Source organism: Diabrotica virgifera, chromosome 1 (assembly GCF_917563875.1).
Source record: "Diabrotica virgifera virgifera chromosome 1, PGI_DIABVI_V3a".
NCBI classification, from domain to species: domain Eukaryota; kingdom Metazoa; phylum Arthropoda; class Insecta; order Coleoptera; family Chrysomelidae; genus Diabrotica; species Diabrotica virgifera.
In genome coordinates, this window is record NC_065443.1 from 143,523,700 (window position 1) to 143,540,420 (window position 16,721).

Genomic DNA, 16,721 nt, shown 5'->3' on the forward strand with positions numbered 1-16,721 from the left:
TCGTTACTTCTTTCGAATTTACGGCTTGTTGGTTTGTCTTCAAGTAATATTCGCACCAATCATTCAAGTAATATTCGCAATTTTTTATGTTCATATCACGAACAATGCTATTACCTTCTCCATCCAACTATGTCATTAAATCCGCATGTATTTCTTATTGTTTCTTCGTTCCTTACTGTATAACGACTATAACGGATATCAGTCTCGCCCGCTATCATTCTTAAAATCTTCACCTTTACTTTTAAGCTAGGAGTATTAAATTAAAGCTGCAGTGGAATTCGGTTGTTCTATTTTCACTAAATAGTTAGATAAGCTCTCCACCTACTCATGGTCTACTACTTTTAATTGTAGATCCTTCCTTTACCTGACTTTATATATTTTTTGCATGCTCTCAGTCAAGACGAGAGGTTTGTATAATTTATTTATTTCGTTAAATTACTTATCAGCAGGCTTAACAATACGAACAATTAGATACACTGAAGAAAGTTTAAAGTCGGGTAAATAGGCTAAAAAATTGATAGGTTTTGTTTCTGCTTTTTTTATGTATTATTTAGCGACATTCATATTCTTTGAACGTAAAATAAACCTGGACGACTAAAAAAGTGGCCCAGCAGTTGGGCGCTATTCTGGGTAACGTAAAAATTAACACAAGGTGAAGTTCTGTCTTTGAATTTAGATTAAGTGAAGAAACCGAAGTTGAAATACATCCACAATGCTACCGGCTCTCAGGTCCTTTAAAGGACACAATGGCGAACGTTGGGAGGTTCGACATATCTACACTGAAGATACTGAAGCGGTTTATACAAAACCAAGTCAGAAAGACAGTAAATAAAGAGAATATTACTAACTGAAAAGGAAGTAGATAAAAAATATTGAACTAAATAAAAGTGTTCGACCGTATCGTTTTAAAAAAGTGACAAAGAAAACTCGAGTATTCTAGGTGTTAAATGATTTGTAAAAAAGTAAAAAATATAAAAGCCTAACAAATAGGTTTAGTCTTTTTCTAACCAGTATATATCTAAAGAAACAGAAACAATTACACTGCATTCCGACCTAAAAGAGAGTTTTCTCTTTTGTTTAAACAGATGTCGCTAATGCATCCAGCAGCAAATAATTGTTTATTATTTTGCGTAGTAGACAGTCAGACTTATTTCACTTCAGCGTACACCACTGGCAGTTCCGATGACTCCAAAAAGAAGAAACATATGTCAACTGATATTGGTGGCCCCTGAATCGAATTAAATCTAAAGCTATCACCTTATTTGATTTTACTCATATTTGAGTACTAAGAAAGCATAATTCTGTTGGATTTTATCTAGATAAGCGGACAGGTAATGAATGGAAATTGTAGATTCTCCCGTGCCCGCTATTTATCGGTCTGTTTGCTTTATAAATTATAATAAGCCCAGATTTGTCACCAAGAACTGCATTTTTATGGCTAAAAGATAATTTTTTTCTTTTCTCTTTTGTTTAATTACACTTACCTTAAGTTAAGTAAGCTGGTTAGTAAAAATTATTAGAAATATTTATTTATTGTCCAAGAAAAGGGAAGGTTATCAAGAAAATAAAAATAGTACCAAGTACCTAGTTACTTACTAACTATTTATTATGACATATTGCTGGATGAATAAAGAACTCCGACAGACTCGATAACAAAAATTGGACATATCTTCGCCTCTGCAATTTATGTTTCCAATTATCAATTTTGCTTTATTAAAAGCAACTTTTAATTTATTTGCTATCATAGTTCTACTGGTTTTATTTGGCTGCAAAATACTTAGATATACAGGGTGTTTGGTAAAGAATGGGCCATAGCTTAACCTCATGAGGTTAAATAGACTCATGAGGTTAAATAGGTCGATTTAAGCTAATTTACCTTAGTACGAAAGTTGATAATAACCGAAATACAGGGTGTCAAAGTTAAACTTTTATTTTATTTATTCGTGAATATTTCCTAACAGGCATGGGATAATAACACAAAATTTAGTAAATGGGGGTTTTTTGGGACGTCAAATCTAAATTCGCCACCAAAAATGATGTATTGCCCAGAGGACGCCACATACGCCTTTCAGCGCTCATTTAATATGTTCAATTTTTTTTATTACCCACTCTACATACTTTTTGAATCAAAAATTTTATTCTCTTAATATTTTTACTTAAAAAGGTATACTACATTCATCTTGCTAAACTTAACCGTTTTCGAGATAAACGCGTTTTAAATCTGCGAGGCAACATAATTTTTTGCATAATATCATTGTAGTTGCACCCGAAAAATAACTTAAAACCATAAAAATTTCCAAAAATGTATCGCAAATTTCTTCAAATCGAATTTGCGATGCAATGACATAAATATGAGAACTGGCACAATTATTATGGTTTTAAGCTATTTTTCGGGTGTAACTACAATGATACTATGCAAAAAATTATGTTGTATCGCAGACTTAAAATGCGTTTATCTCGAAAACAGTTGAGTTTAGCGAGATGAATGTAGTAATATCTTTTTTAAGTAAAAATATTAAGAGAATAAAAGTTTCGATTCAAAAAGTATGTAGAGTGGGGGATAAAAAAAAATTGAACGTATTAAATGAGCGCTGAAATACGTATGTGGCGCCCTCTGGGTAATACATAATTTTTGGTGGCGAATTTAGATTTCTCGTCCCAAAAAACCCCCGCTTACCAAATTTCGTGTTGTTGTCCCATGCCTGCCAGGAAATATTTAAGAATAAATAAAATAAAAGTTTAACTTTGACACCCTGTATTTCAGTTATTATCAACTTTCGTACTAAGGTAAGTTAGCTTAAATCGACCTATTTTAAGCTCATGAATCTAAGGTAAAGAATTTATGGTTAACATACTAGGTTTTTAATGTGTTCCGATTTTGTGTAACTTGTTTGTAGACTGTAGCTTGTAGTATGCTAATCAAAATAATGTTTTCAGATATACTCAATACACAATGGAAACTCTCCGTGTCGGATGGGAGCAACTCCTAACCTCAATCAACCGCAATATCAATGAAGTCGAAAACCAAATTTTGACCCGTGATTCTAAGGGTATTACACAAGAACAGCTCAACGAATTCAGATCTTCCTTCAATCACTTCGATAAGAACAGAACTGGTAAGTCAAGATATTCAATTGTTTCAATTTTCTCTTCTTAATAGTTTAATTTTTGCTGATAGAGTTTTTTAAATCTTTAGTGGCCACTGGATACTTTAAAGGGTACTTTAAGAAATTTTAGCTTATGTTAATCTTCTTTAGTATGGAACAAAAATAATAAAAATGCCTTACAGTAAATTATAGTTGTTTCAACATACACTGTGGCTGTAGTTTATTTAATGACGAATACATGGTCAAACTAATTGAACTGATTTCCACAGTCCCGGCGCTTGGGTATAACGAACCTGCTTGCAAAGCTAGCATATGCACCCTTCGGCTTTTTTTCTAAATTAGTATTTTGTATAACACCACCAGAAAAAAGTTTATTTTGGCACCCCACAAACAGGGCGTCACATCCCTTGCAGACACGTTATCGCTGACCCTGGTAATTCCAGAGGTTCCAGGCTAAAGCTTGCCATCGGAAACCATCGAAGAGGGACACTGCGTAAATTCGTTCTCCTGCAAAAAGACAGCTAAAAAGACATCTTGATAACAAGAGATAAACCAGAAATTAAGAAAACATAGAAACCGTATGTCGGCAAAGGTGTGCTTGCAGATGACGCGTTATTCGCTCCGAGATCGTCCTGGTACTACCTGAACTGATCCTCCGGAAGTCCTCTGAAATGTTCCTCGATGCTAGTCTCGAAGGAAGACCTGTCTATAACAACGATAAAAATGGAAGTAATCTTGTGGGTGATGTCTACAGAATAAGCCAAATAAAATGGGACATAAGCAGTTTATACAGTGTATCGAAATTACATTTTAAATAGTCGACCAATATAAAAGTTCGACACACTTAAATCTTAGTAATGTTAACATCGGTATGTAGAAATCACTATTCAACTACCTGTTTCCTTTAGGGGGCTCGCATACCAAAGCAATATCCTACATCGATAACATACATTGTGAAATGATACGCACTGAGTGTCACATCTGGTTTTCGCTGGAATTTTGTTCACCGAAAACCAAATGTGACACTCAAGCTTGCCCAGAGGCGACTTTACCTATTGTGCAGGGTGTGCGGTGCACACGGGCGCCGGGATATTGGGGGCGCCGAGCGCCAAAGAGCGGGTCCTTTACTTTGTTTTAACATAAAATATGCTTTAAAACGATTAATGAAAAATTACATTTGGCCCTTAAGCGCGATTTATAGATTGCCGCCCGCCCGGCTATGCGTCCATCGGACGGGCGGCAATCTTTTGAGTGGCTACCGACAATGATTCCTAAATCAGTTGTGGAACCTATAAAGGTCAAATTGCTTGGACTGAAAATTGAAGTAAATGATATTATTCAAGATTTTACTAATGCAAAAACACGAAAGGTATCTTTTTTTATAAGTATATGTTGTAATGTTACAAACGTCACATCTTTGCTATTTTATTTTTAAATAATTAATTTATTTTATTTTCTTTAATATTTCATTAATAATTATCTTCTCTATTGGTTTTACCTGTTTTCCCCATTAAAAACTCGTTTGGTGCCCTCTTTTATTATAATCTATTTCGTATCTCTCTTTTCATCTAACATCTAAGTCATACTGAACATACTTCATATTCTCTTACTCTGTAATGTATCTCAATGATATTTCAATTATCGTGACAATGTTGCAGTATGTGAGTCCTGTAATAATTCGTTACTAAATTATTATTTTTTTAAATAATCACAAATCACAAATTTGTTCTTTTTAATTCATCTAACCAATTCCTTCCTATAAATACTATTTACTCGTGTACTCAAACCTGTCAACAAATTTCCTCAACCAATTTTCAACCTTACCTCATAGATAAAAAAAGTTCATTTTTAATTAAATATTTTTAACAGATTTGGTTAGGTTGTTCTGATGCCCTGAATACCTATTGGCACCCAACATCATTTAATATTGCACTATTTGCATCCGGATTGTTGTTTACATTATAAGCGTACCTTATACCCTCTAATACTCTATGTATAGTCGGTTCGCTAAACTCAGACACAACTGGCTAGTTAATTTAGTAACTAATTTTGTCAATTTAGTAAAATTGGCAAAAAAATAATTACTAAAAATAGTTAATAATTACTAAATAGTTAGTAATTTTGCCATTTTTGGCAAAATTGGCCAAAAACAAAAAAATTACCGACTAAAATCACTAGCCAGTTGTGTCCGAGTTTAGCGAACCGACTATACTAGTACTAGGTAGGTACCTATTCAACTATGTATTTCATTTTGACTGTGTGTCTACCAAAGGGCGCCAGGGCATCGACTGCACACGGGCGCTACATGGGCTAGACCCGCCTCTGAGCTTGCCGTATCTTTCCGCAATGTTTATGCGATGTAGGATATTGTTTTGGTGTGCGAGCTCGTTTACGAGCGATCCGCAATATGCGACATGCGATCGGTTACTTTCGGCTCGGCTTATGCGCTCGCACGTAAAAGGAGAATGGTAGTTGAACCGTGTTGAACGATATTTTATACATGCAGATCTTAACGTTGCTATGATTTATGTGTTTTGAACTTTTATATTGGTCGACTATTTCAAACGTAGTTCCGATACACTGTATTAACTGCGTATGTTCCGTTTTTAGTTGGCCTGTTCTATATACAGGATGTTTGGTAAAGAATGGGCCATAGCTTAACTTTAGATTCCTGAGGTTAAAATAAGTCGATTTAAGCTAACTTACCTTAGTACGAAAGTTGATAATAACCGAAATACACGGTGTCAAAAACTTTTATTTTATTTATTTTTGAATATTTCCTTACATGCATAGGACAACAACACGAAATTTGGTAAGTGGTGCTGGTATTGTACAATTTACTAAATTATGTTAAAAAACGTTTCTGGCTACTACCAGGGGCGTACGACGGGGGAACATGAATGGTTGACCCTTCCCAAATTCTAGGCCACTGGCGGAATTGCTATTTTAGTGCAATTTTTTCATTCTCCAATACTTTCTATGTAAAAAACGTACTCTTCATTCGTAACGATAAAGACATTAGTTTTCGAGATATTTGAAGCGGAAAACGAAGGAGCATAATACATTAATCAAAATAAGTGTGCCTTTTCATTTTTAACTTCAAATATCTCGAAAACTAATGACTTTATCGTTACGAATGAAGAGTATATTATTAGCATAGAAAGTATTGGAGAATCTAAAAATTAATGCTAAAATAGCAGTTTCATCAGTGGCGTAGAATTTGGGAAGGGTCAACCATTCACTTTCCCCTGTCGTACGCCTCTGTTATTAACCACAAAGGATTATTTAACATAATTTAGTAGCGTGTACAGTACCTACACTTTCTGCCCAGTACCATAAGGATATGTCAAATAGTTTTATAGTACCGGGCACACATAGTTCTTAAAGTTTTAAATAAAGAATAAATTATTAAAAAAAAAAAAGAATACATTAAAATCATTTGACATATCCGTGTGATACTTGGCAGAAAGTGTAGGCACCGTACACCCTACTAAATTATGTTAAATAATGGTTTCTGGCTACTACCAGAGGCGTACGACAGGGAAAAGTGAATGGTTGACCTTTCCCAAATTCTACGCCACTGATGAAACTGCTATTTTAGCATAATTTTTAGATTCTCCAATACTTTCTATACAAATAATATACTCTTCATTCGTAAGGATAAAATCATTAGTTTTCGAGATATTTGAAGTTAAAAATGAAAAAGCACACTTATTTTGATTAATATATTATGCTCCTTCGTTTTTAGCTTCAAATATCTCAAAACTAATGTCTTTATCGTTACGAATGAAGAGTACATTTTTTACATAGAAAGTATTGGAGAATTAAAAAATTGCACTAAAATAACAATTCTGCCAGTGGCGTAGAATTTGGGAAGGGTCAACCATTCATGTTCCCCCGTCTTACGCCTCTGGTAGTAGCCAGAAACGTTTTTTAACATAATTTAGTAAATTGTACAATACCAGCACCACTTACCCCACGCCTGTCAGGAAATATTCAATAATAAATAAAATAAAAGTTTAACTTTGACACCCTGTATTTCGGTTATTATCAACTTTCGTACTAAGGTAGTTAAGTTAGCTTAAATCGACTTATTTTAACCTCAGGAATCTAAAGTTAAGCCATGGCCCATTCTTTATAGGTCTGGATCCCGCGTATGAAAAAAAAGTTGATTAATAGCAAGCTAAAAATTTGTTAATAGCTTAAGGGTGTCTAGTCGAATAAACTTTGATATATGGGAACACTGGAACAGGGGCAGTTTTAACTGTGGGACAGGTTAAAAATTTGGAACGGTCACACTACGAAAACGGCACATTTATTTTGTCCGACAGAACAGACTTAAACTCTCCGAACAGAGATTAAACTCTCATGCAAAAATCAGACTGCTCTTTATCACCTGGCATAATTCCTGTCATTTGACATATTCTACATGTTCCACTCATTAAAACGCCCATTTGGCGATAAATAGCAGTCTGATTTTTGCATGAGAGTTTAATCTCTGTTCGAAGAGTTTAAGTCTGTTCTGTCGGACAAAATAAATGTGCCGTTTTCGTGGTGTGACCGTTCCAAATTTTTAACCTGTTCCACAATTAAAACTGCCCCTGTTCCAGTGTTCCCATATATCAAAGTTTATCCGACTAGACACCCTTAAGCTATTAACAAATTTTCAGCTTGCTATTAATCAACTTTTTTTTCATACGCGGGATCCAGACCTATTACCAAACACCCTGTATAATGATGGGTTAATTTTATTATTAGAGAAACATGAAAAATTATGCACACGTAGGCATGCTGATACAACGTATGATACATATGCTTTAAAATTAGAAGTAACTCAAACGTATTTAAAAAAATCAATGTTATAGAAAAAAAAGATTACTCAACAGGACAGGAGTCATGGAGGTAGTAATAAGAGCATCAAATTTATATAGATGACAGGCTAGCTTAGTTAAAAATATATATATTTTTTATCCTCCAATGTCGTTGATCAAAGGAACTGATGATTACAATCATATGCTGTTTTTAGAACTAAATTCTATAGTACAGTAAATACAGTTTTCTCACTTTATCCTAAATACTTATGAATTCTTGACATGTTGATACATATTTATTTATATTATTTTACGTTCAGGTCGCTTGACACCCGAAGAATTCAAATCGTGCCTAGTCTCTTTGGGCTATTCCATTGGAAAAGACAGACAAGGAGACATCGATTTCCAGAGAATTTTAGCCGTCGTAGATCCAAATAGCACTGGATATGTACACTTCGATGCGTTCTTAGATTTCATGACTAGGGAGAGCACAGACACAGATACAGCTGAACAAGTCATTGATAGTTTCCGTATTTTAGCTGCAGACAAGGTAAGTAACACAACTCACTATTAAAAATGTAATATTGTCATGTCGATATTATTCAGCCCTATTCTGTAACTTTTATCAAATCGAATAGAAATGATCAAGTCGAATCGTAATTACCTGAAATCGGAATGTTTGATATCTATCGCGTCATTTTCGTGTTTGGATTGGCATCCTGTAACTCACATCGAAATAAAGGTAAATCGAAATCGGCAATTTCTATTTCACGTGGTCAGGAGAGGGTGGCAACCCCACATTGTCAAGTGAAATTAGTGTTCTGTGGCTTGCTTGTTACTGGTTCTAAATTTGAAATACGACACCGTTGCCATATCTTCAATTTTTCATGCTATCACATTACATACAGTTTCATTTAAAAAATACGGTGACTCCCTAATAACCTGGCCAAACTGATCTGGGAAGAAGCCCCCACAGGAAGAAGGACTTTAGGACGCCCACGAATGCGATGGAGAGACAATATATAGTCAGATTTAAGAACAATGGAGCTACCCACTGACCCAACTATCATGGACGACCGTTCGAGATGGAATCGAGTTGTGCAGTCAGCCAGGGTTGTAGTGCTACCAGAAGAAGAATATAAACTCGTATCGTTCAAAAAAAGGCCACGATACAAAAAGCACAAAATACAACACTGATGCTCTAAAATACGTAACAGTTGGGCATAACTACGTGCAAAATCTACACGAAAACCTACCAAGGATGGATAAAAATCTATGCATAGAGGTATGCTGGGCTAAATGTAAAGAGGCAATGTGCACCGCGGCAAAAGGTGTTTTTAAATCTCATAAGATTAGAAGAAATTATGGAAGAATGATTCGATGAAGAGTGCAGCCCCAAATTTCGGCAAAAAAAGAAGTGTATAACAGACTTCAGCAGCACAGAATGCGATTGACCCTGGAAGAATATGAAAATCTTAGGCGAGAAGAAAAGATTAAACTTTCAAAGGAAAAAGAAAAAGAGCAGTACGAAAATGCCCTGAATGAAATAGTTATTCATCAGTGATGAATAACTGTCAAAGCGGATATTCCGCGCTTTATTCATCACTATCAAAGATCCACGAAAATTTTACCAACTGGTAACAGGTGTTGTAAGGAATTCAAACCTAGAATAACATCCTGTAAAAATAAAGACAACTAGTGACAAAATATAATATATAGGTGGCTGTGTGTTATATAGTGTCAAAAATATATATTGAACAGGTGGATACAGCAGAATGCTCCGATACGTCAAACAAATAGTGGAGTATAGACGAGAAGAAGCAACTGACCCTGTCTTCTTCCTACCTTAACTCCTGAATACAATAATTACAATATTAACAACCACCTTTACGGTAACGTTTCTTTATCTTTCTTATTTTTGTGTTGTTTTATATTTTTGAAATGTTTTTAGTTTTTAAAATATACTTATTGTGACTGGCTGAGTGGCGACAGCCCATGCCAAAAAAGAAAAAAAAAATAGTGGAGTATAATCAAATTTTTTCATTGACACAGATTCTTGAGAAAACCTCAGAATTTGACGCCGACACTCATATATTCGTCGATTTCAAGGCAGCCTATGACTCATTATATAGACAGAAGCTGTTCCAGGCTATAGTGGAATTCCAAATATCATTCCAGTTTATTCACGGAATGACGGTTTGATAACTCTTATCCGTACAGATAGTATAGTCAGAGTCTAGAACGACACCTTATGGTCCTTCGGTTGCAAAAACGGATTAAGACAAGGTGACAGGCTATCGTGCCTCCTTTTAACCTTGCACTGGAAAACGTTATTCGTAATTCCCAGATTAATACAAGTGGTAAAATATTTAACAAATTCGTACAAGTGGTTGAATATGCAGACGACATTGATATACGAGTACTTGCCAGATCCGCAGGGTCCCTACAGAAACTTTTCGCTCGTTAAGCTCATGGGAATAGAACTCATTCACTTGGCAAAAAATGTGCTACCTTGTCGTGTTTATTTATATAAGTAAAATATATCAAAAAACTCATCATCACATAGCGCTACAACCCTAGGTGCGTCTTGGCTGACTGTACAACTTTTTTCCAATTTGTTCGGTCTTCCATCAACCTAGGTTCAAATGGAGTATTCATTTTCTGGAGATCTGCTTGGATGTTATCTCTCCATCGCATTCTGGGACGTCCGAGTGGTCTTTTGCCTGTAGGAATCTCTTCCCATACCAGTCTTACAAGTCTCTCGTTAAGAAGTCTGTGCACGTGGCCTGCTCATGGTCCACGTTTCGCATCCATATGTTAGTACAGGGCTTACGATGGATTTGGTCATTGTAAGATTTTTTGACAGCGATTTGCCGATTGGATTCTGTCTTTTATTTCTTCAGTAACACCGTTGTCAGCTGTGATTGCGGTCCTCAGATACTTAAAACGTTGTACTCTTTCGAAATTGAAGGTGTTGACCGTCAACAAAATGTGACAAAATGTGACGGTCAACACTCAAAAAAGTACCCATTATAAATTATTTCAATAACTGGAGCTATGGCAAATACACCCAATGGATGTAGACTGTGATGTGTATGAATGTGATGATTAGACTTAGGCAAATATGCAAATAAAAAGGTATGAAATATGCGCATAAATATGCAGTATTTTACCCAAAAATATGCACGTTTATCTAGAAAATATGCATGTAAATAAAAAAAATATTTACAGTATTTTTTTATTTACAAACATATTTACAATATCTCCACATGGTGTATTAATTAACATGTATATATTTTACTAACTAAGCTAATTAATGAAATATTTAAGTAATTAAGTATTTTAACAAATATATAATTAATATTATTTCGAATTGTGGTAACAATAAATAATTATCAAATGCTGTTCAAAATTTTCTAACAAATACTTATGGCTTCTATCTGATTACATAGAAAAACTTTTTTCGATATTAACTGATGTAATTGGGGCATTGTTCAAATTTACGATAATAGTTGGTTCTAAATTAAGTGCTTCGAAAAATGTCCCAGCTAGTACTTGAACCACTTGAGAAAGAATCTGGTAATAACCACTGTTTTTTTCCATGGTTGCTTTATTTTTTTGAAAAATTTCCTATCCAATATGTATTACTTTTAACGTTTTGAAACAATGATTCAAATTCTTTTATTTAAAATGTACTGTCTAACAATGATAATTATTTGGAGGATTCAAATTGAGTAATAGTTTTCTGAACAAAACTATAGTTTGATTTTATGAATGACACCACGACACAGAACTGTCTATTTGTGGCATTTTCAAAGCACAATAATTATTCACAATTACGAAGACACGTGTTCACGGCTTACTTTACAACAAAAGCGAAATGGGCCGTCAAAATAAAAATTTTTACCTAGAGATATAAACTGGCTGATTTTGGAACCTTTGTAACCAAAACGTGACAAAACTGTGTACATATAATAAGCCGCTCTTTTATTAGTTACTACATTCAGGTACCCAAAATTTGAATATGTACCAAGAGATTATAAAACAAAATTAAATATTGAGATTTCCAAGCTACTTGTTACAGTAATATAAAAATATATGTATATTTACAACCAAAATTTAAAATTATATGTAATTTATGCACACTTATATAAAAAAATTCAAAAATGGAAATTTTTGCATTTTTTATGCATTATATGCAAAATATGCAATTTGCATATTTGCCTAAGTCTAGTGATGATGAAAATTGCTTAATTCAATAATTATTAATTTCGATAGTCAATTATTAATTTCGTTTTTATTTTTAGCCATACATCTTGCCCGATGAATTGAGAAGAGAACTACCACCAGACCAAGCTGAATACTGCATCCAACGTATGCCCCCATACAAGGGACCCAACGGTGTTCCCGGAGCTCTTGACTACATGTCCTTCTCAACGGCTCTTTATGGAGAATCAGACCTTTAAACGTTGTTTTAAATATAAATATATCAAAAACACCCATCGTACTCACGGTGATATTATCAAAGCCATATTAGGGTTGTCAAAAGATCCCTTACATTAACAAAAAATGTTACATATATTTATTTTTCTTAAAAAATATTGAAATATCGATTTGTAATGCTAAATTTCACACATATCAGTTGTAGTGATAGAACCTACTGAATGTTGTAATATTGCTGTGAGACAACTACACTACCAACGAGTTTCTACAAACTAGTGTTGATAGATACCAACTGTATCAGATATTGTGCCAATACTTTTTGATTTTTGCAAAAATTGTTATTGTCTATGTTAAATTAAGTCTTCGTAAGATGATGTTGCTATGATATAGCGTGGTATAAACGGTATAGTTGTTGCATTGTGATATTACCTTGTTTAGTGGGATGTCCCTTGTTTAAAACAGGCTTGCCAGCTAAACGACACTTGATAAAATCAAGTTGAAAATCGAATTCATCGAATTTTTTTTTGTTTTGGCTTCTTTTTTTTTCTTTCAGATTGAAAACACGTTCACCGTTTCATCATTGTTCCCTCCCGTATAGACCACCTTTATTATGTACTTTTTTTGCAAGTGCTCAGATATTTATTTATTTACTTTTAGGCTTGAAGTGTACAGATTTTATTATTTTTGAGTAAATGCTCTTTATTATCGTAGATTTTAAGCTCAACCTTATAACTTTTAGTTCAAACATGGAATGTAATAAAGAGCTTTTACTATTATATATATTATTTTTTGGTTGGAGTTTATGTAATGTAAAATAAAGTATTTGCCCAAAGTATACTAACTTATATAAGTAATGAGAAATAAAATATATTTGATTCGAAATAATTTATTTTTAATTTTATGGGGTCGATGATTTTGTTAGAATACTATCTTTGCCTTTTTATCACTGCAGCCTAATAGCAATGTAAGGAAGCACCCTTAGCTACAAGAACGATAGCTATTTTCAGAATAGTGTCTCTGACAAATACATGATTGAATTTAATGCTATATGGTGTATTTTGCCTTATAAAATTCTGAAAATGTAAATAACATCTCATCTCTTTTTGCCCTCTTAGGCGTCTGATTTTTTATCCAACTTAGGTATTTATTCAATTATAAAAAATATCCAATCCGTTTAGGTACATTATTAAAAACAATAATAAAAATACTTGTTTTTATCTTGTAAATATTGATAATACCTTCATCAAATTATATACTCTTAAAATTTAAAAGAGTGTTAGTTTTTCTCTATGATTCAACCTTCATAAGTTAGGTGGTAGACTTATCTATGGTTCGATGGTTAGCTAGTACTTGTACATTCGAATCTTTCTAGCTGGATTGAAATGGGTGCAGTAATAACCTGTGTATAAAATAACTTGTGAAATCTGCGGTTTCTTGAAAAACATCATAAACATTCAAATTTATTGAACAGACATATAAACTAGTATAAAAGATATGCAGATTATTTTTCTGAGAAAAATGGACATTTTTTCAATTCCAAACTAATGCCAACGCTGACATTATCTCAGTTAGAGCAGATATTCTTAGATTTTGATAGTTTAAAAAAAAACAAAAAATTAAAAATGATCTGTCTCTACCATTATTTTGCAATCGTAAAGTAGTCTATTTTCACAGTACTCTGTGTTTGTCTGAAGTTGAATAGAATTGGCAAATGTAGCACACCAACAAAATCAGCTATCCTGTATATTTGATTGTGTATTTTTTAGAGTTGAGCAGCTGATGCTGTGATGTGTATGCAGTGCTATATACCTTATATTGAGAACTTTGTATTTCTTAATTTACGTCTATATCTTAATATATGTAATTTTAAATTTTTCTTCGGTATTTTTCTTGTAGTGCTTAGCAAAAAGTATACAGATAATTATTATTCTAATGCTCTAGTACTAAATCTTTCTTAATCATTATCAATATTCAATCACTCTTAATCATTGAGTCCAACTTATTTCTTTCATGTCTTTCCATTCAACGAGTTTGATAGAAGTTTCTTTAGCTGCTGGAAAAAAATCCTCTGTCTATATTTGTCAAGCTATGCATTTTTATCAGCTCAACGGTTTCTTTCTTTCGGTTTCCTTTTTAATTCTAAATTTAATCTGAATAAATAATAATTTTAATAAATATACTTTATATCTGAATTATGCATCCCAGGCAGGGCTGAATACTATTACCATTAGAATGCCTACAACATATTCTGCATATACAGTGATGAGCACGCTAATAACCGGCAAAAGAGCACAAAAGATGGAAAACCTATTAAGTTGTGAGATAAAAAGAAATGAAACTAGTCGAGCTGGGAAATTTAGTGATATTAACCTTTAAAATTACATTATATTGATTGTTTCCCACCTTTACACGTATCAGAGGAGTATGTCAACTAAAACTGTCAATGTGACAGTGGTATTTGCCAAACTGGTGCGATACGTGTAAAAGGTGGAAAACAATCAATATAATGTAAATTAATAGGTTAATATCGCTAAATTTCCCAGTTCGACTAGTTTTATTTCTTTTTATCTCACAACTTAATATATTTTCCATCTTTTGTGCTATTTTGCCGGTTATTAGCGCGCTCATTACTGTATAATGAGGACAGCACTAGAGGCATGGGATGGAGAAATTACTATAGAAGGCAGAAAAATTAGTAACCTGCAATAAACCGATGATACACTTATTTTAGCAGCGAATGAAATCAAAATAATTACTTTCACCGGGCGGCTAAGCCGGATAAGCAAAAAATCATCGACCTAATGTGTAAACTGCGTAACTCCATTTATCTAAATTTTACAGGAGACGCAAAAAACTATATTTCTAAATATGACAATGCGAAAAACACCGGAAAAAGAAAAATAATGATCGTAGATAGGGCAAATATAAATCTACCGCACCTACACCAATTGGCGAATTCCAAAGTAGTAAAGGATTGGACCATAACCGTTGACTGATAAGTATACTGGTAAGTATATATGACGTTGACTGATAAGTATACTATATCCGTATTTATCAATCAACGCCATAACTTCAAATCCAATGAATATTCGCAATCTTTGAAAGGAAGATACTACTCAAAGTCTTTCGAGCGATTTATAAAGACAACATATGAATGTGACAATAATATATACAGATACAATTTCAGTAGTTGCAGATATAATTTATACAGACACAATTTCAGTAGAAAGGGCATTATTACTACAAATAATCAAATATGTCTAGAATGGACAGGACATGTAGCCAGGACACTATACCGGTGGGCATCAGAAAAAGGAGTAGGTTAAAGCTTAGATGGATACTCCTAACTGGAAAATCCAAGAACAGAACAGTATGGCACATTAACAAAGTGGAAGTCCTGTAAGGAATGTTGTACCACTGATGATGATAGAAAAAACTCATTGACAAAGTTCAGAGTCTCACATTGTGTGATTTATCGAGTAGTGATTTTGAGAATGTTAAAAAGTGTGTGTTTTATCCTCATACTTCGACACCACAATGCTTAGATCATTGCTCCATCTCTGTTGAGAAAGTGTTACGCTCCGATTGGTAATTTATCTAGAGCGATTGTCACCATTTTTCCTTCTTACATTCTGTTAATATGTCCATACTACTTTTCCCCTTTTAATACCGAATTTTTAATATTAGAACTAAACCTCACTATGAAAACTTTTACTTTAAATAGCCTTTTAATTAATCTAATATTCCTTCTCTCACACCTTTTTTCCCTTTTCATTGTGATCATGAAGTTGTTAAAGAAACAGTGTATTTTTATTAACCAACAGTAACCAACCATGAAAACCAAAATAAGAAATATGAGGTACAATCAGAGATTAGGAAATTAGAAAAAAAGAGATAAATCTAGAGGAGCTAATAACAAATCACTAGGAAAATATGATATTAAAGTAGAAATGATTAATAACGGTGGAATAATTAGCAACCTAATTATTTCATATCATATTACATTTAGTCCAGAAAGCCACTGCGCATCCGCTAGGAAAAATGTTCTAATTCAGAGTTTTTGCACAATCTTACTCAAAAAGGACCCCTTTTAACAAATTTGCATGTTGCCAGGATCAAAAGTTGGTCAAAAATTTTTTAAACGTTTTTTTTTGTTTCTTTCCTAAAATTAGTTTTTTTGCATGGAACAAATTTTTTTTAGGTTTTTTGGATCATTCCAAACAGAAAAGGTCTTTAGTGACTTTTCTCTAAAGTTGACAGTTTTTGACATATAAGCGATTAAAAAGTGAAAAATTGCGAAATCGGCCATTTTTAACCCTCAAAAACTATGTGAAAAACTGAAAATTTGAATGTTGTCAAG

General features: G+C 33.5%; 1 protein-coding gene across 2 annotated transcripts in view; it reads left to right on the forward strand.

Moving 5' to 3' along the window:
* The window catches only part of LOC114329203 (alpha-actinin, sarcomeric), a 377,312-nt gene extending 363,075 nt beyond the window's left edge, over window positions 1–14,237 (forward strand). For both annotated transcript variants that reach the window (XM_028278239.2, XM_028278240.2), the window contains exons 12-14: window positions 2,938–3,116; window positions 8,239–8,468; window positions 12,226–14,237. In XM_028278239.2, coding sequence (XP_028134040.1) covers window positions 2,938–3,116; window positions 8,239–8,468; window positions 12,226–12,384 — 568 coding nt within the window. In that variant the 3' untranslated portion in view covers window positions 12,385–14,237. The remainder of the gene's footprint in view (window positions 1–2,937; window positions 3,117–8,238; window positions 8,469–12,225) is intronic.
* Window positions 14,238–16,721: the final 2,484 nt, after the last annotated feature.